The 24,247-nt window shown below is 47.9% G+C and overlaps 1 protein-coding gene across 3 annotated transcripts in view; it reads right to left on the minus strand.

Annotated features, from left to right (window-relative positions):
- Positions 1-19,997, minus strand: part of Slc25a37 (solute carrier family 25 member 37) — a 42,413-nt gene extending 22,416 nt beyond the window's left edge. Inside the window, exon 1 of one of the 3 annotated variants that reach the window (XM_087585780.1) lies at positions 19,648-19,902. Coding sequence is in view for 1 of the 3 variants with exons in the window: in NM_001013996.1 (NP_001014018.1) it covers positions 19,648-19,857 (210 nt within the window). In the remaining 2 variants the exon portion in view is untranslated. Of the gene's footprint in view, positions 1-19,647 lie in introns of all 3 variants that reach the window. The other 2 variants (XM_087585777.1, NM_001013996.1) reach the window with 2 other exon arrangements.
- Positions 19,998-24,247: the final 4,250 nt, after the last annotated feature.

The raw sequence follows: 24,247 nt of genomic DNA on the forward strand, positions 1-24,247 counted from the left end.
AGTGGTAGAGCACTTGCCTAGCAAGCACAAGGCCCTGGGTTCGGTCCCCAGCTCCGGAAAAAAAAAAAAAAAAAAAAAAAAAAAAAAAAAAAAAACATTGTGGTCTTAGCCATTCGATGGAATACTATCTAGCCTTTAAAAGGGTGAAAATTCTGACACTTGTTCTATTATGGATGAGCCTGGAAGACCGTATGCTGAGTGAAATAAGACAATTGCAAAAGCGGCTCTATTCTGATTCTGGTTACGTCAGGCACTCAAAGGAGTGGAATTTAAAAGAGATGGGGAGCAAAATGGGGAGTGCCAGGGTCTGGGGGAGGGAGAAATAGGAACTTGTTATTTAAGAGGCAGGTTTCAGTTTTGCAAGATGAAACGACGTCTGAGTCCAGCTACGTCATAAATAAGAGGTACTCAATACTGCTGAAGGGTATGCCTGCAAAGAGATGGCTCAGTCAGTGAGGTGCTTGCCAAAGAAGCAGGAAGACTCAACTGCAACCCCCACAATTTATGCACAAGTCAGGCCCAGAGGCAAGGAGGTGGAGACAAGTGGACCCTGGGAGCTCTCTGGGAAACCCCCTCTCTCCAAAGACAATGTGATCGGCTGGAGGGGTGGTTCAGCAGTTAAGCACATTGGCTGGTCTTATAGGGGACTTGGGTTCAGTTCCCAACATCTATGTGCAACTCCAGTTCTAGGATATCCAATGACCTCTTCTGAACTCTGTGGGCACCAGGCATACAGGTGGTGCAAAAACATAGACATACATGCAGGCAAAACACTCATACACATTTAAAAAAAAAAACAAAAGTGGTCTGGCAAGATGGCCCAACATGTAGAGAGATGCCTGCCACCAAACCTTACAATCTGAGTTTGTTACCCAGAACTCACGTGGTAGAAGAGTTGTCCTCTGACCTCCATATGCACACATGTTCCGTGTGTGTAAATACAATATATTTTTAAAATTAAAAAAAATGTGGGTAGCTCCTGAGGAACAACATTCAGAGCTGGTTCTGCCTCTTCCTACACATACAAAAACATGCACCCCACATATGAATACACAAAGAAAAGTTTTTAAAAGGGCAAAACAACATATTCTATATATAGCTAGCCTCAATTTCAAAAAGATGAAACCTACAGTTTGCTCCAAGGATGTATCTCAGAGTCTGCAATCAGAATTTCCTGAGGTCTCCTGCAGCCCTTCCAGGGGCTGGCCTTTGTCTTGTCTGTCATCTGCCCTGGGTCTCCCCAGTGTCAGGTCCCACCCCCACCCACCCCTGCTCCCCACCCACTCACCCCCTGAGCACTGCCCCAAGCCAGGAGCCTGCCACAGAGGAAGTCTCTGAAAGGCCAAATCCAGGGCCTCTCAGGCTCCTGCAAAGGAAGACAAAATGCTTAGGCCACAAAAGCCGAGTCCTACTCCTTCCACAAGCCAACTTGACTTGATGACACAGCACTTCCTCTCCAGTATGTGCCAGCCTCCTGCCACCCCAGCCATCGACCGCCCAGAACACATCCCAGCTGTTCAGGCACGAGGGAACTGACAAAAACCATCTATGTGTCTGTGTGAGAGACCGGGGGTGGGGAGTGTGTGACAAGATTAGTGGCCCTACGACACAACTCTTGGTGTTGATACCAGACAAAGAAGGGGCCCCAGGATTCAGTGGGTACAGCTCGGTTGAAATGTACACCGGACTGGGAGCCAGGCACCCGGTGCATGCCTGCGAATTGGGTGCGGTCCTGCCGGCTTCCACACCCCTCACAGAGGCCACACCTTCTAAAGTGTGCCCGGTAATTAGCTCATTAAACAAAGGAGAAAAAGCAGAATTCACAGCAGTCCCATCGCCAGGCTCATTCCTCTGCTTATAATTATATCAGGTGATGCATCTGTGCGTCTGTCTCCTGTGAGAATTATCCATTGTTGCTCACTGTGCCCCACTAAAACACTGTAACAATGGCCCAAGGAGTCAGGGGCCAACTGGGTTTCACCCACATGCACAAAGCCCCACATGCTATCAACAATGAATCTGTGTGCTCCAGAGTCTGGGGCACATCTCACAGGAAAACAGCCAAGGCCACGAGCATCATCAAAGCCGAGCCCCGGATTCAAGACAGACTTAGGGTTCCTCTGGATGCAAATACACGGCAGAAAGCTTCCATTATGGGTGAGAGTGGACCCTGACTAAAATCTTCTCCCTAGAAAGAAAGAACTAGGGTGTATGATTTAAAGCAAAACTTAGAGAAGGGTTCCCAGGACTGACAGAAGATGAGGGCCAGGGTGACAATGACGTCAGGTTTGCAGAGGTCCCAGCAGGGAAAATGACAAGCTGTTCTGCCAGAGATCTCTCCACAAACTACCCTACCCATTAGTGTACTTCTGGGGGTCTGGGGGGCAGCAGGGTTGGGGGCAGCAGGATCGGTGGGGTTCTGGTCTTTGAGATATTTACTATCGAAAAAGGGAGAAAGAAAAAACTCCAGTTCACTCAAATAATTTCCAAGCTCTGAATGCCCAAATAGGAAGTGCTATCAGATCAGAGGCAGGGCACCTAATTTAGATCTGTGGGGAACCATCATGGGGACACCAAGACTGACCGTAAAGCAGGTGATATGCAAGCAAAAGAAAGTTGTGTGTGGCTTGGGAGACAGCTCGATCATTGATAAAGTACTTGCAAAGGACATGAGTCAGATGCCTCAGAATCCGCATTTTAAAAACAACTCTTGCACTCCGGGCACAGAGGAAGGGAAGATAAGCAGACCTGGCCAAATAGCATAGCCTCATGACTGTTTCAAAAAGACAAGGTAATGCTAGGCGTAGTGGCACGGGTCTTTAATCTCAGTACACATGAGGGAGAAACAAGCATATGGTTACATAAGGAGACCTTGACTCAAACCAGCAACTACACCAAGTGAAGCCGGAGATGCATAGAAGACATAGACAAGATGGACAGTACCTGAGGAACAATGGCCAGGATTATCCTCTGGCCTCTGTAAACACACACATACACACACACACACACACACACACACACATACACACACACATACACACACACATACACACACACACACACAAATAAAAGAAATGGGCTCAGGCACACAGGGTGTGGAATGGGAAGGTGGATGAGTGAGTGAGGGGTCTGGTTTCCCATAAACCTCCTACGTATCAGGAGTCGAGCCTGAGAGCACGGCGCAGGGGCAGAGAGGGCAAGCTGAACCCCAAACATGAGACGGGCAGAGGCGTTTTATCCTCTGTACTGTGTTTCTGTTTGGTTCTGACCTTGGCCTTGAATTCAGAGAAGGAAAGAAATCAGGGGAATGAAGTGGGCAACGGCTCTTGATGGGCAACCTCCAGGATGTGCAGCCTGCCACCCTACCCAGCCCACCCCAGAGGGGCCATGCTAAGGGAACCTTTGAGCTCATCTTCTTTGTCATTCCTACACTGCTCCCCGCAAATGCCCAGACAACCCTATGTGAGTTGCTAGCAGTGCCGGGTGATCTTTGATCACGCCAGCTGACCCCTGCATGACTCAGCTTCCTGGTGATGAACTTATGAAAGGTCCCCAAGCAGGAAAGAGTCAGAAAGCTGTAAACAGAGCCCTCCAGAAACCTCTGGGACTTTCTCCCCAAGGTTCGTGGGAGTGGGGGGGCTGGAGTCATTCAACACTCTGGAGCTGGCTTGAACGAAGGGTCTACAATCTTGAAGAGTGATGAACCACAAAATGAACCACAATTCCAAGGCGGGCACTTTGGAATCCAGGGACAAGGCAGGCCTAAAAAGGGACATGAGCACTTGGCTCCTCTCCCAGAATGCACTGCAAGCGATCCTCCCTCCCAGCTTTCTTCTCGGGGGCTCTGGTTAGAATGTTTGGCCAAGCATATTCAGAGCACCTAGAAGTCACAGTGTCCCGAGGCACAGAGAGGCCATGAGTTCGAGTCACACTTGCTGCTCAGTCCCTGCACCCCTAGTCACCTTGCACTGCAAGTAAACACAGACTTCTCTTCTAGTCTTTGGAGACCCTCCATACAGGATGAAAAGGCACTGCCCTGTGCTTCCTGGTTCCTTCGTCCTGGTCACTCTGAGAGCAGACATCTGTTCTCAATTGTGCAGCAGCTTCTGGGGACAGCCCAGCTTTGCAGGAACTTTTGATTCCAGGGTCTGACAGAGAATTTCAGGAACTTTCTTAAGACAGTACTGTCGGAAAACACAAAGAGCAAGGCGTGTCGCTGCTCACAAACCTGAGAGGGTCAACAGAGCCCACCACTTCCGGTAGTCATGGCACTATGCATCCCATAATAGCATAGTGCATTTTCAACTTCTCCTACTCCAATCCAAATTTGAAAGGGTCTGTCAGAAGTAGCTAAGAGTTGGTCTGACTCACAGATCATGAGAGTTGCCCTGTATAGAATTAAAGGCCATTTCTGAGCTGACCCCTTCAAAGCTCTAAGATGCACACAGCTAATCTTCAATAATGCTGGAATTGAGTTTGTGGAGCCCCTCTTCCCTTCCTGGCATGCACAAGTGCTTAATACTCAGATGTTCTGGAAAAGCTAAGAGACCAAAGGGGGAAAATGGCTTGATATATGGTTTCATTGAGTGGGGTGCTCTAGGACTGCGGGGAAAACAGCTCTACAGGCAAAGTACTTGCTGTACAAACATGAGGACCAGAGTTCAGATCCCCCGAATCTTAGGTAAATGCTAGACAGACACAGTGGTCCACCTATAACATGTGTGTCTCCAGCACATGGTGAAAATAGCTATCCTCAGGAGCAGGCTACCTAGCTGGACTATATGAATCAATCAGAAAGCTCTGGGGGTCAATTGAGAGACCCTGTCTCAGTATATAATTGAGTAATTAAGGGGGTCACTGGACATCAACCTCAAGCCTCCATAAAACACACTTGTATCTGGCATACACATATGTCCCCATTCACATGTAAACACGCATACCACATGCACATCCAAGAAGGGATGCAGAAGAAAGAATCTCCAATCTTGGTACTTTCTTGGTACTACAACCAGACCAAATCTTTCCTTCTAGCGTTTCTTCTGAGTAACTACCTGGCACTGGCTAGACATAGAAAAAGGTCCGTTCCTAAGCACAGCACCCAGAAAACAAGCTGAGTCAGCAAGGCCTCCTGTGCCAGGGAACTCCACAGCTACAGACTCTTCTGATCAGTAGGTTCATGCACGTGTTGCTAGATTGGCCTCCAGGAGAGATGGGAGTCAGTGTCCATCATGTGTATGAATAGAAGGAACGAGATGAGCTGCTCTCTGCGGGACCTGCTGTGATGCATCGGAAAGATACATGCATCCCTGTTCTAACACCCATGACTTCTTCAGCTTAGACACACACTGAGATCCTATTGAACCTGCACAAGACCTCAAAGACCCTTCCTTTCCTTCTCTTTGAAGCCCAAAGTTCCTGAGAATGGTTCATCTGTCTTCGAGGACTTGATGTAACATGCATCTATCCTCTTGGGCATCAGACTTCATGGGAGAGGCATCTATCTCACAATGAGTACCTTAGCCTGATGGTAACCAAGGCCTGAAGCATCTTCATGGAGGCCCTTCAGTCTTCCCAGGAGGGACATAAATTAGAGGTAACAGATTGGAGACTATGGTACCAACCAAACCAGATATGGTGAAAATCCACCTCTTCATTAAGATGCTCTCAGCTCACTTGCATAACCATGCACAGGACAGACAGACAGACAGACACACATACACACACACACACACACAAAGGCAGCATCCTTTCGTGTCCAACTTCTTAAAAGCTAATTATCCACCAGTCACCTAGCATTTTCAATCCAGACACTTCTAACTGCTTTGCCATGTCCAGACAAAGAACTGGGGCCATGGCTGAGTCAGAGGTTGTGTGGGCAAGTCTGTGCCCCACAAATAAGTACTCACCCCCTTACCTTCAGTTCCTGATGCCAAATACCAGCCAAAACCATAAAGAAAGGGAGGTCAAGAGACCCTAAGGCAATGGTACCTATTTCTACACAGACAAAGAAGCTTAGAAATCAGGACAGTACACAGTACAGAAGCCAAATGATCTCAGGGTGTATCCCTGCCCAAGACATCCCCAGACTCATCTGCCTGGTGCTCCGTGGGGCAGACTCGAAATCAGGAAAAGGCTATGCAATGAGAAGTCCATAGAGTGTTTCTGAGCAACAACCCTGTGCATTCTGATGGTCACCTCCTCTTCCCTTGTGTCCCAGCTGAAGACACCAGGAGGCAGCTGAGGACTCAACTGGGTTAACAGGTCAAAGCCCAAGGCCACAGCCACAGGGAATCCTACAGTCCTACATGAACACAGGTCTGGCTACACCCCTTTCCCTAGAGCCCAGTTTAACAATAGATATCATGGTGGAACAACCTGCATTGAGCTTTAAGGCTGTGCTCCCAGGCTAAGGAGGTGGCTCAGTGAAAAACCACTTGTCATGCAAGCAAGAACCTGAGTTTTAATCCCCAGATCCCACATAAAGGCATACACAGTACTGTGCACAATCTCAGGCTTCTACCGCAAGATGGGTGGAGACAACACAATCTATGGAAGGTTCCGGGCCAGCTAGCCTGGCCTATGCAGTGATCAACAAGAGAAGTTGTCTCAACAAGAGGGGAGGTAAGAATCAGCACCCAAAGTTGTCCTTCAACCTCTGTACATATGCCATGACACCAACACCTACACTAGGAAAGAGGAAGGGGAGGGAGGGATAGAAAAAGCTGTGTTCTCTGCATGGTGTGATAATACATACCCATAATCTCAGAACTTTGTGGAGCTGTAACAGGAAGACTGGGCGTCAGAAACTAGCCTGTACTACAGTGTGTGCACTACGATCATGAAAGCCCATTTCAAATATGGGGCTGTCACAAACGGATCAAGTGGAAGACAGGCTGAGCGTGCCCATACTTACCAATTATGGATGAGAAGCCTGCAGCCCTAGTGGACCACGGAACTCTAACACAGTGCTAACAAGTCCAAACAAGTCACTTTTACACTGTAGTGGAAAGAAAAATTCTCAGACCAGCCTCAAACAGATCCATATACCAAGTCCCAAAGCAGCCTGGTGAAAGGAGAAAGGGCCACCAAAACTGCAGTGTGTTTCAGAGAGAGAAGTCAAAGACAGCCAAAACTGTCTTATGGCCATATAAACATTCCTCCTTCTCCTCCTCCTCCTCCTCCTCTTCCTCTCCCTCCTCTTCCTCCTCTTCCTCTCCCTCCTCCTCCTCTTCTTCCTCTTCCTCCTCCTCTTCCTCCTCCTCCTCTCCCTCCTCCTCCTCTTTCTCTTCTTCCTCTCCCTCCTCCTCCTCTTCCTCTTCTTCCTCTCCCTCCTCCTCCTCTCCCTCCTCTTTCTCTCCCTCCTCCTCCTCCTCCTCTCCCTCCTCTTCCTCTTCCTCCTCTTCCTCTTCCTCCTCCTCCTCTTCCTCTTCTTCCTCTTCCTCCTCCTCCTCTTTCTCTTCTTCCTCTTCTTCCTCTTCCTCCTCCTCCTCTTTCTCTTCTTCCTCTTCCTCCTCCTCCTCCTTCTCTTCCTCTTCCTCCCCAGAACATATGACTGAGGAACTAGCCATGAATCAGAACCTCGAATTCTATGAAAGGACTTCTTACTGGGACTCCCCTGGACTCCAGTTCTGCCCTTCCAAGATTGCAGCTGCTTTCATCACAATGTCAACCCTTTCTGCTCATCCATGGGAACCCAGAACAAGGATGCAAATTATTAATGCCCATGTCTATATCCCAAACTGTATCTACCTGTCACCCTGCCTCAGCTCTCTCAACCCAGCTCTGCAGTCAAAGAAGGCCCATGCCCAGGGAATGTGACTTTTCTGAAGTTCTATTTTCTCTCATCTATGAAATGAGAAACAGGACCTCCCTTTTCACGCCTCAGAAGGACAGTTAAAAGGATGGAATTACAGAGGCAAAAACCAATACAAACAGGCTACAGTGATCATCGTATCAGGAAGACCAGCCAATAGACAGGTAACACGCAGCCAATGAAAGACTGGCATTCTGACAAGTCGATTTTTAGAAATAGCCATGGTGCATCGTTATTTCTGCATGAGTCAAAGCCAGGCTCTGCTCTAAGCATGCCCTGCACCATGTCAAGACCACATTGTGAAATGTGTACTCTTAGCCCCATTGTATAGACATGTATGGCACAAGGAGGTTTGGATAGGTAGAGTCAGGTTCTTTCTGGTCCTAGAGCTGAGTCCATCCCTAGATACAAGCCTGAAGTTCTCCAATTGCTAACCACATTGTACATGACAAGCTACATACAACTTGTTCTAACTCTTGTACGTTAAGGCTGACAAAATCCATTTAACTCACGTGATCTCACCTGAGCCTCCCAACAGCTCTGTCAAAAAGCAAAAGCAGATTCATATGTGGTTCTATGAGAAAACCAGCTCAGAGAAAGGACTTGCCCAACACTGAAGCTGGATAATGACAAGACCAAGAACTAAACACTAAAGGGCTGTCTTCTTGGTTTGATGGCTTCAACACTGGCATACGCAGGACAGGCACCTCTTCTGAGGCCCCACCCATAGCTACATCTCAGAAATACCCTTTCTGGATGTCCCAGGAAATAAAAACCATCAGCACACTGGAGTTACAGGATCAGGGGCTTCCTCCAGCTACAGCATGCAGCACCTACTGTGTGGACAGCCACACAAAGCTATGGAACTTTCTAAGGCTCTGCCCAGCCACTTCTGATGGACCCAAGAGCTCATCAGACACAGGAAGTACCATTGGGACAGGGGCTAAGCTTGACCATTAGAGAACAGACATTTCCTAAATCTGTTATGCAATTGTTGCCTTAAGCAGTCTGGGATTTCTCCCAATTTCAACACGTTTTGTTTTCTCTCCAAGAAGACACCAGTTTAAGGCTATGGTCCCTTAGTGACTAAGCCAACAGTATCCTGTGCTGTCTGGGATTACACACAGGGTGAGTGAATATTTTCAAAGGCACCTCTGTAAGCCAATGTGACCTTCTAGAATGACTAAAGATCACAGGGTAGGAGCAGTCAGGATCCACTATGATTTTCTTTATTTAACAATGTCCCCAAAGGAAGCCAGGAGACATTGTTCTAACCTCCAGACCTTCAAGAGAACAGCAGTGTGGCCGCTCAGAATCCGACAACTCCCACCTCACCTTCTAGCCCAAGTGAAAGTATTGACTTTTAAGGTTTCTGTGCCTTGGATGGGAGTTGGGGCGTGTAGTCAAAGTGCTTGGAAAATATTAAATGGAAAATGCCAGAAATGATTCATGTTTTTGTTGTTGATGATTTTTATTTGCAGGGGCCTGGGGGGGGGTGTTCGTTTTCCTAAGCAGGGTTTCTCTGTGTAGCCCTGGCTGTCCTGGAACTTACTCTGTAGATCAGACTAGATTCATACTCAGAGATCTTCCTGCCTCTGCCTCCGGGATGCTGGGATCATATTTATAAGATTTTAAATAACTTGTTACAGTGTCTTATTATAACTGTTCTGTTTTTACCACTGGTTAGTGTTCACCTCTTCAGGTGTAAAATGTATAAACTATACTATATCACAGGTATTGCCAATGGGGAAAAACAGTGTGTGTGCAGTATTCTTTATGATTGTGTTTCCAGATATAGGCAGAATATCTTAGATTACACCACCACACCCTCCCCCAGGATCAAGGGGGCTACTGTACACATGGAGACAAGAGTTTTCTCTTTAAAGGGAGCCAGCCCTTCACCCTGCTTAGAATCTAGTTACAGGGAAGAAACATGCCTACTTTGAAAATAAGGGCCAGGAATTCTTATTTTTGCAGCTTGATGTTTAGTGCAGGGTATGGGAGGAGAGGGGTCAGCAAATGTGAAGCAAGATGAGCAGCCGGATGAAGGGACAGTTTTGTGACAAGTGTCTTAGTTACTGTTCCACTGTTGTAAAGACACACCATGACCAAGGCAACTTATGAAAGAGTTTATTGGGGCTTTCAGACCGTGAGTCCATGGCCATCGTGACAGAGAGCACAATGGCAGGCTGGCAGGCAAGCAGGCGAGTACTGAGGCAGTAGTTGGGAGCTTTTTTCTCATCCAAAAGTTAGAGGTAGAAAGGGAGAGGCTGGGCCTGTAGTGAAATTTTGAAATCTCAAAGCCCACCCTCAACAACACACACAGCTCCTCTTATAAGGACATATCATCTAGAGACCTAGAATTCAAAAATATGAGCCAGTGGGGGGTGGGGCAATTCTTTTAAATCACCACAAGGACAAAGCTACTCCCAGGTTCTATGAAAAAAAGAATAATAAATGAAAAAAAAAAAAGGAAGGGACCTTAACAAAATTACTAAGGTAGTCTCTCTCTTTTTTTTTCTTTTTTTTTTGGCCAAATTATGATTTCCATATAATATAGAATAAGACAAAAGCAATGCTAGCATTTGTTTCACTACAAGAGATATTCATTTGTTTCACTTCTCTTTGGCTGGGTTTTTGTAACTCTTTATAACTGCCATGTCCCACCTTCATTCACCTGACTCACCAGGCCAATAATATTCCAGGAATGCCTTTATGGGCCCCAATCTGGTGGGCAAGTGGGAGGACGCTGGAGGGAAGTCCATGGAAGCCACACTCGGCATTATTGTCTGTGAATGGGCTTCCAGGTGTGGAGAGCCCTGGGTCACTGGATATGGAGTGTAGGAAGGCAGGGCTGCTTCCCATCCCCCATGCTCCAGGGTCTAACTAGCACCAGGAAAACCAGCTAGATGACCCACATCAAGCAGCCAACCTTACCTCTACAGCAGGATCTCACTTTGACTATCATAAACACCATGGGTAGCCCCAGCAGAGAACCTCCCTATTGAAAATCATACTGCCCGGAATCCCTGTCACAGCGTCTGAGCAGATGTGATGCCACTCTTCTGACTTCAGATGATAAACTCGGAGGGCTCTGAGGCCAGGTGCACCGGAAGGGCAATCTCCGCAGATCGCAGATCGGACAGCAGACATTCACACACCAAAGGCTTCCTAGCACCTATTCTGTTTCAGGTCACAGAAATGCAAAGACCGAAGGAACACAAGCCCCTCCCACTGGAAGCTGATAGTCTAATGCGCAATAAATAAGCAATAAAGAATTCTGTAACTGCAGATAACATCTAAACACTATATAGCAAATGGCACAGTGTGAGTTCGGAGGAAATGATAAAAAATAAATCAAAAATCAAAATAGAAGGGAGGTAGGGAGACCAGGAAGCCAAGCCCATGGACAAGACCCTAAACCATGACAGCAGGGATGGGGAAGCCATAACACACCTTGGACTAAGATACATTTGTCTTCCATTTACACAAGCAGAGGCCAGAAAGAAGCTGAAGGGGCCACACCACAGGGTTCGGGATAGGCTCTCAGAAGGGCACTGAGATAGGGAAGAGGGGGGTTGAGCCAATGATCGTGACATCCAGACAGGTTGTGTCCAGGAGAGGCTGTAGGGGGCACCAAGCAGAAACACAAGACGCAGGTAGATCTTGGAGTTCAAGGCCAGCCTGTTCTATAGAACAAGTTCCAGGACAGCCAAGACTACATAGAGAATACATAGAGAAACCCTGTCTTAAAAATGAAGAAGAAGAGGAAAAGGAAGGAGGAGGAGGGAAGGGAAGGGAAGGGAAAGGAAGGGAAGGGAAGAGAAGGACAGGGAAGGGAAGGAGGGAAGGAGGGAGGGAGGGAGGGAGGAAGGAAGGAAGGAAGGAAGGAAGAAAGAAAGAAAGAAAGAAAGAAAGAAAGAAAGAAAGATCATTTTACTGAGAGCTTCACGAGGAAGGGATGTGGTATACATTGTCACTTTTTTTCCTTCCTGTAACCCTACAAGGTGGGTCTGGCATTAATGCTCCCCAGTCTGCTGTGAAGGGATCTGAAGTGTGAGGTTAAGTCATGTGCCCTGGGTGTAGAGTCAGGACTCAATCCTGCTGTCTGGGTGGTTCATACCAGTCACACCTCCCCTCACACCTCTCCACCACTATCAACTCCCCTAGAGGAAGAGAGAGCCCTGTTCCCTTATAATGGGGGTTGGGCAGCAAGAGAGTGTGAAGGAAAATAGGCCGTCTGGGGTCCTGGCTTCTCTGTAATGTAGGAAGGGATGAGAAAAGCAGTTGATGGGGCCTTGGGAGGACAGACCCAGAGCTCTGAGTACCAATGGGGGCAATGTTGAATTACCCAAGGACTCAGCTGCCCAGTGGACAGAGCAGCTTTCTAGAATCAAGTACAAAGAAGCAAAGACAAAGAAACTTAGGCCAGACAGCAGCTGTCCTAACAGACCTGTAATGTGAGCCCCAGAACCCACACCTTTAATCCCAGCACTGGAGAGGCAGAAGCAGGCTGATCTCTGTAAACTCAAGGTTATCCTGATTTCCAGGAAAAGCCAGGACTACACAGTGAGATCTTGTGTATATACATACATACATACATACATACATACATACATACATACATACATACATACATACATACATACGGGAGAGAGGGGGGAAGGGAAGGGAAGGGAAGGGAAGGGAAGGGAAGGGAAGGGAAGGGAAGGGAAGGGAAGGGAAGGGAAAGAGCACACTAAGTATAGTGGTGTACTTCTAATCCCTGGAGCCTGGCTGAACTACCAAATTCCAGGCCAATGATATCACATGTGTATGCATGCATTGTGTGCCTTCACAGACACACTCACGACAGGCACATGCACTGTCAGGTGGTAAATCCATAGAGATCTGTAGAGAAGTAGATTGCAGAGAGTCGAGTCCTTGGAAGAGGGACAGTGTCTTCTTTCTACACGTGGGAAAACAGCACAGAGAAGCTAAGAAACTATGTCAAGATTACACAGGTAAGAACAGAGCCCACTGCCAGGCAGACAGGTGAAAGGTCATGAGAATTCCTGACCAATAGGAAGAGACGGACTTCTAGGAGAACAGCAAAGGGAGATAGAAAAAGAAAGGGAATGAAGGTAGCCTTCCCTGACAGAGGACCATGTCAACCAGACATTCCCACAGTATAAATGAGGGGAGAAGCCCTCAGGAAACAGTGAGGCCAGCAAAGGGAAGGAGAGACAGAAATTAGGGTTTTCCTCTACAGATAAGTAAATCAGAACTCAGCCATGGGGAGCAGAACCCTGGGATACCAACTCCAAGGACAAAATAAACTGAGCTTCAGAGAGTTTTGAGTTCACCAAAGACAGAGCAGGAAATAGCAAGGTCAAACCACAGGGCTGCAGGTGCTATGTCCCTGGGGAGCACCGTGTGGGGCCAGACTGCTTCAGATTAAGAACAAACATCAATGTCTCCCAAAGAGGAAGCTGAGTAAAAGGGGAGATAGGAAAAGACTGGGAAGCACTGGGGTTCCAGAGAAACCCTTACTGGCTTAATGAGAAGCAGGAAGAGGCAGGGAAGGGAGAGGAGAGGATAGCTCACCCAGTGAGCCAGGAAAGGCAGTTAGTTACCTGCAACCAGAAGGCAAAAAGTTCAGTAGGCATGGTGGCTCACACCTGTAATCCCAGCACTCAAAAGCAGGATTGAAAGGAGTTTGAGGCTAGCCTGGTCTACCTAGTGACTTTCAGGTCCATCTCTATCCTGTCTCAAAAGAAAAGGGGGGGGCATGTTTCAGGTGAGCTTCAGAGGACAAGAGTTTGGCTCCCAGCATGCATGCCAGGTGGTTCACAATCATCTGTAACTCCAACTCCAGGGGATCCAACACCTCGAGTCCCCATGAGCACTCATAACCACACAGCCATATACACATACACATAATTTTAAAAAATATTTAAACACATACATACACATGCACTCAAACTCGTGCACGCATATGCGCGTGCACACATACATACATACACACACACACACACACACACGCCCAAGGCAAAGCAAAGTGAGATTAGGGGCCTGAAGTAGATTATTGTAAGAATCAAAAAACCTCATCCAAGAAGAGATGGTAAAGGTGGCAAAAACGTAGCCAATAAAGACCAGTAGAAAGTTTGGAGAACACACCCTGAAGCCCTGAACGCTTGCCCCTGTGTGACTTAAGAAAGAGTCTATTAACTCCCACCCCCACCATTAAACTCCAAATGCACAGTAAGCAAGATGACTCAGCAGGTGAAGGGCTTGATGACTTGAGTTCTAGGCCCTGAACTCTCTTAAAAGTGGAGGGAGGGAATCGACTCCACAAAACTGTCCCCTGACTTCCACCTACACATGCACCCTACCACGATGAATAAAAACTTTAAAGACCTCAAATGCCACTCCATTTTAAAAGGCTAAAGTGACCAGATGTGCTTGAGTTATCTGGAGGGAGCCTCAATTGAGAAAATGTCCCCATAAGAGGCATTTTCTTAATTAGTGATTGATGGGGTAGGGGGCCCAGCCCATTGTGGGTGGCATCATCCCTGGGCTGGTGGCCCTGGGTTCTATGAGAAAGCAAGCTGAGCGAGCCATGGGAGCAAGCCAGTAAGCAGCACCCCTCCATAGCCTCTGCATCAGCTCCTGCCTCCAGGTTCCTGCTGTGTGGGAGTCCCTGTTCAGCGATGAACCGTGCTGTGGAAGTGCAAGCCAAATAAACCCTTTCTTCCTCAAGTTTCTTTGGTCGTTTTTTAATCACAGCAATTGTAACCCTAACTTACACACCAGGTATAGTGGTGCACACCTTTAATCCCAGCACTCAGGAGGCAGAGTCAAGTGACTCTGTGAGTCCCAGGCCAGGTAGGGCTACACCGAGGGATTTTGTCTAAATAAATAAAGAAACTAACTAAAGTTTATGTATAAATTTAAAAATAAAGGTCGTTTGATTATTTTTTAAATGCTGACACACACACACCCCTTTGCTACTCACTGTTGTCTTGAGTGTTATTTTCCCACCTTTGTGACCCCGCCCCCAGCTTGTTCCCTCCATTCCTGGACAAGGGGAATATGTGTGGGTCAAGTCCCAACTTTGCAAAGGGATGCAGACAGCAGATCTGGTTATCAGAGTGCACCCGGGTGTCATGAAAGAACGGAAGAACTTAGTTGAAGAGAACTCTTTTGACTCCATGTCTGTCTGCCTAATACTCACCTATCCAAAAGCGCTCCTCGGTGAAGGGCAGGGAAAGGAAGAGAGAGGGAGAGAAAGTACTATCTCATATGGCTCCAGGGAATGGAGTAATTTGGGACTTCGTGGCCCCTTGAAGTTGCACTATCAGCTGTCCCACACTCTGTTCTAAAGCCTGAGGAACTGGGAGCAGGAGAATCTGGCAGCTGCCAGTGTTCCCTCCCAGTCAAATGGAAAAAGTCAAGGGCTGAGGGGTGTCCTGGCACCTGCCTCACCAGGACTGTCCCCAAAGGCTGTATCCATGCTTAGCCTGTATCCATGCTTAAGACACCCCCAACCCCCACAGACACCCATGAGGGCCCCCTGAGGAGTTACAGTAAGGTAAGCAGTGTTGGCCATTTCAGTGCCTGGAGAACAGAGGGCTCACCCAGCAAGGGTTAGAGCAGGGCTTTGTTGACAAGTCACTCAAAGAAGGGCTGTGAAAGGGTCAGCAGAAGTTCCCCACTTCAAATCTTTCCTGTTTCCTTTCTTCCCTGTGCTTACCAAGCTGACTTGCATGGTCTCTGCCTAATCTGGATGGAATTTCCTCCTCCACCCACCTGGCATGTTCCCTACAGTCGCCAGCACTCCTGACCACGTGGGGTTCTTGCTTCCACCCCACGGACCAGTCTAAGCTACCATACTCGCTTGCCACCACCAGTTAGAGGCTTCTAGGGACATGCTGCCAAGCCTGGGTTAGAGAGAAGCCGCAGTTGGACAAGAGTCTGCAGACACCCGGGCATCCTAGATCCCTGACTTGGTATCCCTCTATCAGTTGCTACAATCATGGGGCAGCTGTGAGGACTAGAGGGAATAGGGAAGGTTAGAGAAATTGATACAAGTCTGTGAGGACTAGAGGGAATAGGGAAGGTTAGAGAAATTGATGCAAGTCTTCCCAATATGAACTTAAGGAAGCTCAGGCTATTGCTGCTGGGAGAGAAATTGCAGACCATCAGATTCTATGATGCTCAGACTTTGTGTGGAAATAGAGTCTTGCTAAGTACCTCAGGCTGGCCTTGAATGAACTCCCTATGAAATTCAAGCTGACCTCAACTTCTCCATCCTCCCATCTCATCGTCCAAGCACAGGATTCATTGCAGGTCCTTACATTTACTATCTGGCCTGGCCAGATGCACTTTTTCACATGGTCCCTGGGGTACATGACTCAAACAGAACTTCAACAGTGTTTCTTCCTACCCAAATCATATCTGCTTATATACCAGACTGTCACCAATCTGTCTTCCAAATGCTTAGCCCACTAATACATCAGAACCCACAGTTTGAAAGACACTGGACATTAAAGTAGCATCGGGAAATGACAGAACCTCATGAAAAAGCAACTTCAGTATTTGATCATGAGATTCATCCATAAGTCCTCTTTCTGTACGGAAGACCACAAACCCAAGGACATCAGCAGGTTTTGATTACAAAGGACCCGCCCTGGGTCCCACAGCTTACACATCCTCAGATAGCAAATCTGAAAGAAAGCAGGTGGACTCAATACTCACACTGGACAATTTACAAGTTCAAAAAAAATATGAATGCCTTTTAAAAAATCATAGAAATCTTTTTCTTCTTTCCAAGATATGATTTACATGCCCTTCGTTTCAGCTGTAATAATTAACACCAAAGGAAAATAGATGTGCCATACAAAGGAGGAGGGGCTAAAGGTGAAGGAGTTGCCCATTTTCCCCAATAAAACAAAGGCTCGGGTCCCTGCTTGAGGCAGACAGCAGTGAGCTAAAGGGCTATGAGCCAAGCCCGCCCTCCTGACTCAATTACTCTGTCTTCATCATTCAAAATCTTTAAGATGGACGCAGCTGTGGTCTTCCCACATGAATTGTTTCCATGACTAGAGCATATTTGGGCCCTGCCACCTCAGGTTAGGTACAGACAACTGTGATGATCTTGGGAGACGCTGGCTCACCTGCTGCCTACTTGGAGTCATGTGGCTTGTGACACTAACTTTCTCTGTGCCTTTTTGTGGTCTTTGAAAACTAGGAAGAACGAAAAAAATCCTTGCTGCCCAAAAAAATCTCCAGGGGAAACACAGAAGGAACTTCACACCCTCAACCTGTGAGTCTAAGAACAGCAGAGAGTCCAGAGGGTCACTACTGACTGGCTTATGGGATCAGCCTCAGTACTAGAAGAACCTGCTGACTGGCAATGAGAAACTTCATTTTACAAGCAAATCTCATAAGGTGAATCCTTGCTAAGTCATTGAGTGTCAACTCAAGATAGCGCACCCGCACATACACACACATTCACCCTCACACAGTGTGAAGTATATGCTTATAGCTCACACTCATGAACGCTCACACATGCACACACACACACACATATTCACCCTCACACAGTGTGAAGTATATGCTTATAGCTCACACACTCATGAACGCTCACACATGCACACACACACACACATATTCACCCTCACACAGTGTGAAGTATATGCTTATAGCTCACACACTCATGAACGCTCACACATGTACTCTCACACACAGCTCACACTCTCTCACATACATATATGTATGCATGCATACATACATACACACACATACATATATACATACACACACTCACTCTCACACACACAGTATATTTGCTCACAGCTCATATACTCAAGACCACTCACATATGTACTCACACAGCTCACACATTCTCACAAGCTTACATATAAACATACAAACATATACACACATTCACTCTCACATACACACTCACGTTTATGCTCACAACTCATACACTCAAGAACACTCACACATACACTCACAGCCTCACAGCTCACACACACATTCTCTCTCTCTCTCTCTCTCTCTCTCTCTCGCTCTCTCTCTCACACACACACACACACACACACACTTATAGCCTATGTTTGTCTATCCACAGATGGAAATTTTTTTTGAAAATACTAAGTACAAAGGGGGAGTCTAAATCAAAACAGGTAGGAGGGGAAAGTGGGAGAAGTAAGCATAAAGTGTGTTACTTACAATGTGGAGAGACATGCCTGGACTGTCAAACCGAAAGGCACAATAATTATCTCTAACCTTCAAAGTAAGCTAAAGTGTTATGAACTAGAACTCATAGCAAAGGGACACCAGTCCTCACAGGTGGAAGGGTTCCTTCGATGGAATGTCATCTCCAGATCTGTGACCTGTTCATATATAGCTCCTAACTTTCCCGTCTCTAACCAAGATACATTAGACTGCAGAAAACGTCCTTACATTTGATCCATCTTTCCTGTACTAATTCCAGCTCTTTCTAAGGTGATTTAAAAATCTAAAACAAGTCCCGTGCCCCCCCTCAACAGTGGCAGACAAGGAGCACTGCATGATTCCCCACTAGGACAGTAGAGGGACAGAGGTGAAGATGACTCAGGTCTGGCAGTGAGCTGGCCTCATGCCCAGCATCATGCTCACTGGACTTGGCCTGTCCAGCCACTGACTGCCCCCTCTGAGAAAACCCAGATATTCATACCTGCTCAGGTGGGGCCCACATCAGCGAAAAGGTAGTTTCCGTGTGTACAGACCTGGCACCCTGCCTTACAAAATAACTGCCACCTAGTGAGGCTCCCAAGTTCCCCAAAGCAGAGTGGCAACAGCAGCCCAGAATTCAAGTGGCTGAGACTCAGAGGAAGTTTCTCCGCTCTACTCCTTGCACCTCGGTTTATTCATATGTTAACTCCCAGGGTAGTCTCTCCCGGTGTTCCAGCTCTATGAGTGCAGTATCAGTACAGGTATTACTTCCTGCAACTCCTGTGGGGCCTCTCTAGGTCCAGCACAGGCAGCTCTGGGTCTAACAAATCTCACCTGTTCAAGCCGCCTCTTGACAGAAGCGCATGCGAAACTACCTGGGGGAAGTGACCAGGTCAAACTGGAAGCCTATTACACAACCCACAGCCGTACAGTACAAGTCTGCAGGTCCACGTCGCAGCAAGCGAAAGACAGCCAAGATCCCTGTTTGTCCCCACTGTCTTCTAGTAGAACTGGGTGGGAAGGGAGGTGTCACTTTAGAGTGTCGCTGACCCAGTATCCCCCAAAGAGCTGCCCGGAGCCTGGGGAAACGGCGAAAAGGCGTTGCTGGCTCTTCCCCAGCCCCTAAACCACCCCAGAGCAGCAGGCACGCGCCGGGGCCAGAGGGCGCGCGGCCGGGGAGCGGGTTGGAGGGGAGGAGGCCGGGGAGTGGGGGGTGTAAGTTTCTCGGAGGAGCGCCGCAAGCGCTTCCCGGCCACCAGCTCCCTCAGTAGCGGCGCACGTGCAGTGCCCGCGCGGTCGGACAGCTCAGAGCCACAGTCACCTCCGCGCACTGAGAGCTCGCCACTTGTCCCCCAGAGACTGCGGCGGCGTCAGAAGTGCAAGACTCCCTGGCGGGATCTGGGGGCACTCCCCCGAGACATCGCGGAAGGAGCGACACGGTACGCTTTCCCGGAGCCCCGGCTGCACGCACCCAATCCGGGAGAGAGTCCCGGCCTGTCGCCGCGCCCCGGGGAACCGGCAGCGTGGCTTCGTGGCTCTGCCCCGGGCTGGAGCTGCGCGGGATGCAAACGCGCGCGCTGCTGTGGCTGCTCTCCCGGCTCCTTTCCCCCACAGTCCTCTGCGCTCCTCACCTTCACGGAGTCCACCGGGTACATGATGGAGTGCTCCAGAATCCCGGCCATCGCTCCCGCTGTCATGTGGGTGGACACCGAGGCACTGGTCGGTAGGTTCTCATAGTCCTCCGACCCGGCGTCCTTGCTGCCGCAGCCGCCATCGCGGCAGTCCCCATCCATCCTCCGGCCGGCAGCCTGGCTCCCCACGCCGCCACGGCGGAGCTCCATCCGCGGCCCCGTGGGGCGCGGGAGGCGGCAGGAGGTGGGTAGGAGGGGGAGGGGGAGGAAAACTTCACTTCTTAAAGTGGGAACCTCCTCCCCCGGGTTGCGGCGGCTGACGCCATGGCGGGCTGGGGTGGAGCCGAGCAGCCAGAAGCACCAATAGCTGGAGAAGAAGAGGCCGGCGGTGGCCGCGCTATTGGTGCGCCGAGCAGAGGGCACCCACCTCTCTGTGTGACGTCGCTGCCCGCTGCACATTTCCAAGCAACCGGACGGGGGCGAGAGCAGACTTTGGGGTGTCCCGGGAAGTTGTACTACCTAAGGGGTGGTGACCATCTGCAAGGGACAGTCAGGTCCCTGGGGAGAGTCAGCAGAAGGGATATGCGCAGAGCTGTAAGATCAGGAGAAGGGGGTCCCCAGAACTGGTGGGTTTGCAGACGCTAATCAGCTTTAGCATTCCAAAGGCTGGGGATCTGGTAGGAGATGAGGGCTGTTACTGGGAATGTCAGTTATGAAGCAGAGTGGTTGGACGGTGGAGTGGTCGTAGGAATCTAGAATCGAGGATACACCCGGATATGTGCACGTTTTGTGCTCCACTAGGGCACATTCCAGGTAGTCAAGGTCCCCCGCTTCTAGTCAGCTTTGCTTGGGGAGAACCTCATAGATTGGAAGGTGCGTTTCTCTTCTGAAAACACGAAGGGGCTAAGTGTGTGTTGCTCGTATTCTTTAAAGATCCAAGTCCACCCTATCCAGGATGGATCAAGACAATAGTGGCAGGAACAGAAAGAACCCTTCACTAAGCAGCTCCCTGGGTCATTTTCTTGGGGTTTGTAAGATCTTTAGCTGATGTCACAGCAAGAGTGCTCTAGTGACTGAATGAAGCTTTGCAACACTGCCTTTCCTTAAAGCCATCCCTGCTGACTCTCTTCAATGAATTGGAGTCCAGGATACTTTATTTTAACTTAGTACTGCCTTGTTCCATCTGCAGTTAAAACTAGAAATCAAAAAGCAGAGGTCTGCCTGCTTATGGGCTGCTCTGTTCTTAGATGCATTTAGGACATCATCCCAAGGCTGAGGGCAGTGCCAGGGCCTCCTTCGCTTGTGTAAAGACTTCTGAGCAGCAAGGCTGGGCAATGAGATATGCAGGGATGCAGGGATGCAGAAGACCCTGTAGACACTGTACCTGCCAAGCTTCAGGTTAACACATCCCAAGCAGCCCTCAGGGATTCAGCAGAGAATAATAAAGGTGTCGAGACCAAGGGCACCATTTTCCAGTGTTCTGAAGCTGTACTGGTAGCTTCCAGGTGAATCCTGAGACTAGGAAAGTAGATACCAGATCACTAACAAAGGCTCTGCTTCTGACAAAAGTGGTGCTTTAAGAACTGTTGATCAGAAGTTGTTGGTACTCACAGGATGTACCCCACCAGCCAAGAGTCTGAGGCAAGGGGATTGCCACTAGTATGAGGCCAGTTTGTGCTATATGATGAGTTCCAAATCATTCTGAGCTCAGGGTGAGACCCTGTTGCATACGTACAAAAATGGAAATATTCAACCAATACACATGGACTCCCTATCCCACTTCTGGATTTGAGACATGAAGACAGACCCGGGATGCATATAAAACTTTTTGAAAGCATTCTTTGTAGTAGCAAATACTTACAAGCTGTCTAAACATTCTGTAAGAGAGGAAATGAAGAAACAACGATGTATATTGGTGAAATATTACACACCCCGTAAAAACTGTGATTCTATTGGGCAATCATGAAGGAAATGATTCATGCCCTGCTGGGTCAAAAAAGCAAAGCACAGTTTTGGGTCATTACACTCACAAAATGACTGTGCACAGAAAGGAAAGGGAAACCACTTGCCGTAGTGATGGGATGGCAAGCAACTATTTTTTTTTCAAGTTTCAGTTAATACATTATTTCTGTGATTTAAAAATAAAAAGGACGTATATATACCGCATGCCAGTGGGTAGGAAACCATCTGAAACCAGCAACCATGACATTGGTGGAAGGAATTGAATCTTTCAGTGACAAGGAGTGTTCTTAGAAATTTTTAAATTTTTAAATTAATTTTTTTTTAAATTAAAGATTCTTGCCTTGCCGGGGTTGGGGATTTGGCTCAGTGGCAGAGCGCTTGCCTAGGAAGCGCAAGGCCCTGGGTTCGGTCCCCAGCTCCGTAAAAAAGAACCAAAAAAAAAAAAAAAAGATTCTTGCCAATGAAAATATGACTATAATCTTTGGAGTCAGAAGATGTTTGAATTTTTCTTTTAAAAAAATGCTATGGTGTAGCTCTTACCCCTCATCAGAGAAGCTTCTCTTTGAAGCAGAGAGACCGTTACAGAAAGCCACAGTTTGTTAAATTGCAAAGAACAACAGACCTCAGAGTGCCCCAACCTAAACTGATACATCTATGACACAACCCTACACCTAAGGCTCACATAACATAGAGGTAGAGGGGACAGAAAGATTATGAGAACCAGAGGACCAAGAACATCTACTGGAAGACTATGTCTTCCACATGACAGGGAAGCAACACCCAGGAAATGGCAACCATGTCGTTGACTAAATAGGACCTGAAAAGTGACAGCACCTGTAGACATTCCGGCACGGATGGGAGAATTCTCACAAGGCTCCACCCGAGAATCAGTCTTCTCCTGGGATGAGCCCCCTGATAGGCTATCCAGTTCCAAGAGGTCATTCCTAACCACATATGAGCAACACTAAGTTATCTCAGCAGGGTGTATTTATAAACGCACATGTGTATGTATGACGATAATAAAGAATGAGAGGACAGGGCTGGAGAGATGGTTCAGTGGTTAGGGGTCCTAGCTACTCTTCTAGAGGTCCTGAGTTCAATTCCCAGCACTCGTGTGCAACCCACAACAGCCTACAATAGGGTCTGATGCCCTTTTCTGGTGTTAAAAGGTACACAAAGGCAAAGCACCCATATGCGTAAGATACACAAATATATAAATCTTTTTAACAAAAAAGAGAAAGAGGCCATGAATTTGAGAAGTATGTACGGCAGAGAACACAAGAGGAGTTGGAGGGAGGCGAAGAAGGGGAAATGATATAAATACAATACTTACATATGAAATACATACAAAAATAAATGTTAAAAATCAAAATAGGACTGGAGACATGGCTCAGCGGTTAAGAGCACTGACTGCTCTTCCAGAGGTCCTGAGTTCAAATCCCAGCAACCACATGGTGGCTCACAACCATCTGTAATGGAATCCAATGTCCTCTTCTAGTGTGTCTAGCTACAATATACTCATATGCACTACAAAATAAATATATCTTTAAAAAGTCAAAATATAGGGGCTGGATAGATGTCTCAGTGGTTAAGAGCACTGACTGCTCTTCCAAAAGTCCTGAGTTCAATTCCCAGCAACCACATGGTGGCTCACAACCATCTGTAATGGGATCTGATGTCCTCTTCTGGTGTGTCTGAAGACAGCTACAATGTACTCACATGCACAAAATAAATAAATCTTTTTTTAAAAAAAGTCAAAATATGAAAATAATTTCAAGTCAGGACCAATTGCGAATTTGTGTTGGGTTTACTACAAGTGCTCAGCATTTTTTCCTACCCCTCTCTATGATGGATTGTGGGCTCAAAGTTAATCTCATACTCAGTGTATTGCTGTGGCCACATCTCTAAGATGCACTTGCAGCCAAGGGTTTAGATGTGCTGCTCTGCCAGTCGATAGAACTGGAGAGATCCGGAAAGCAGAAAGTGCAACCAGATCCATTTTCTGTTGCTTGCCGTTCTCTGCTCCCTGGGAAGGCAGCAGACACTCAGGAGGATAGTGGCTTCCCTCTGCAATAGAACTGCAATGTCTAGCCACCAGACATATGCTTGCTGGGAGTCTTTGATAGCAGAATTGATGGCAGCCACCCAATCCTTTCACGGTAGTATCATATATGGCCTCTTGATCCCTCACCCTCTGGGATGTGAGAGTTAACTGTTCCCTCGAGAAACCATCTTGTCCGTGAGCATCTGTGAATTATCCTCAGAGGCCTAGCCTGGAGTCTGCTCTCCACACCTCCAACAATACCATGCATAGCAGTAGAAGGGCCCAGTGGTGAAGGACTCACTACTGGACATGGCAATCCAGCAGCCAGCCCTGCTCCTCCACTTCTGGAGGAAGGCCTGTTGGGACAACGTCCACATTCCAGTTCTAGAACCCTGTTTTAGACACACCCTGCACAGGAGAAAATAGCACTTTCTTTGAAAGAAAGGAGCTCAGAAACAGAAAACTGGATGCCGAGGTGATGATATTCTCTCCAGGGTCAGGTTCAGAGACACAAGCTGCTGATTCTGGTGGAGTCTTGCATAAAGTTCCTGACTGTTGAAGGTCCGAAGACATCAGCATGCCATCTGCTCCAGG

This window comes from Rattus norvegicus, chromosome 15 (assembly GCF_021556685.1).
Source record: "Rattus norvegicus strain SHRSP/BbbUtx chromosome 15, alternate assembly SHRSP_T2T, whole genome shotgun sequence".
Classification (NCBI taxonomy): domain Eukaryota; kingdom Metazoa; phylum Chordata; class Mammalia; order Rodentia; family Muridae; genus Rattus; species Rattus norvegicus.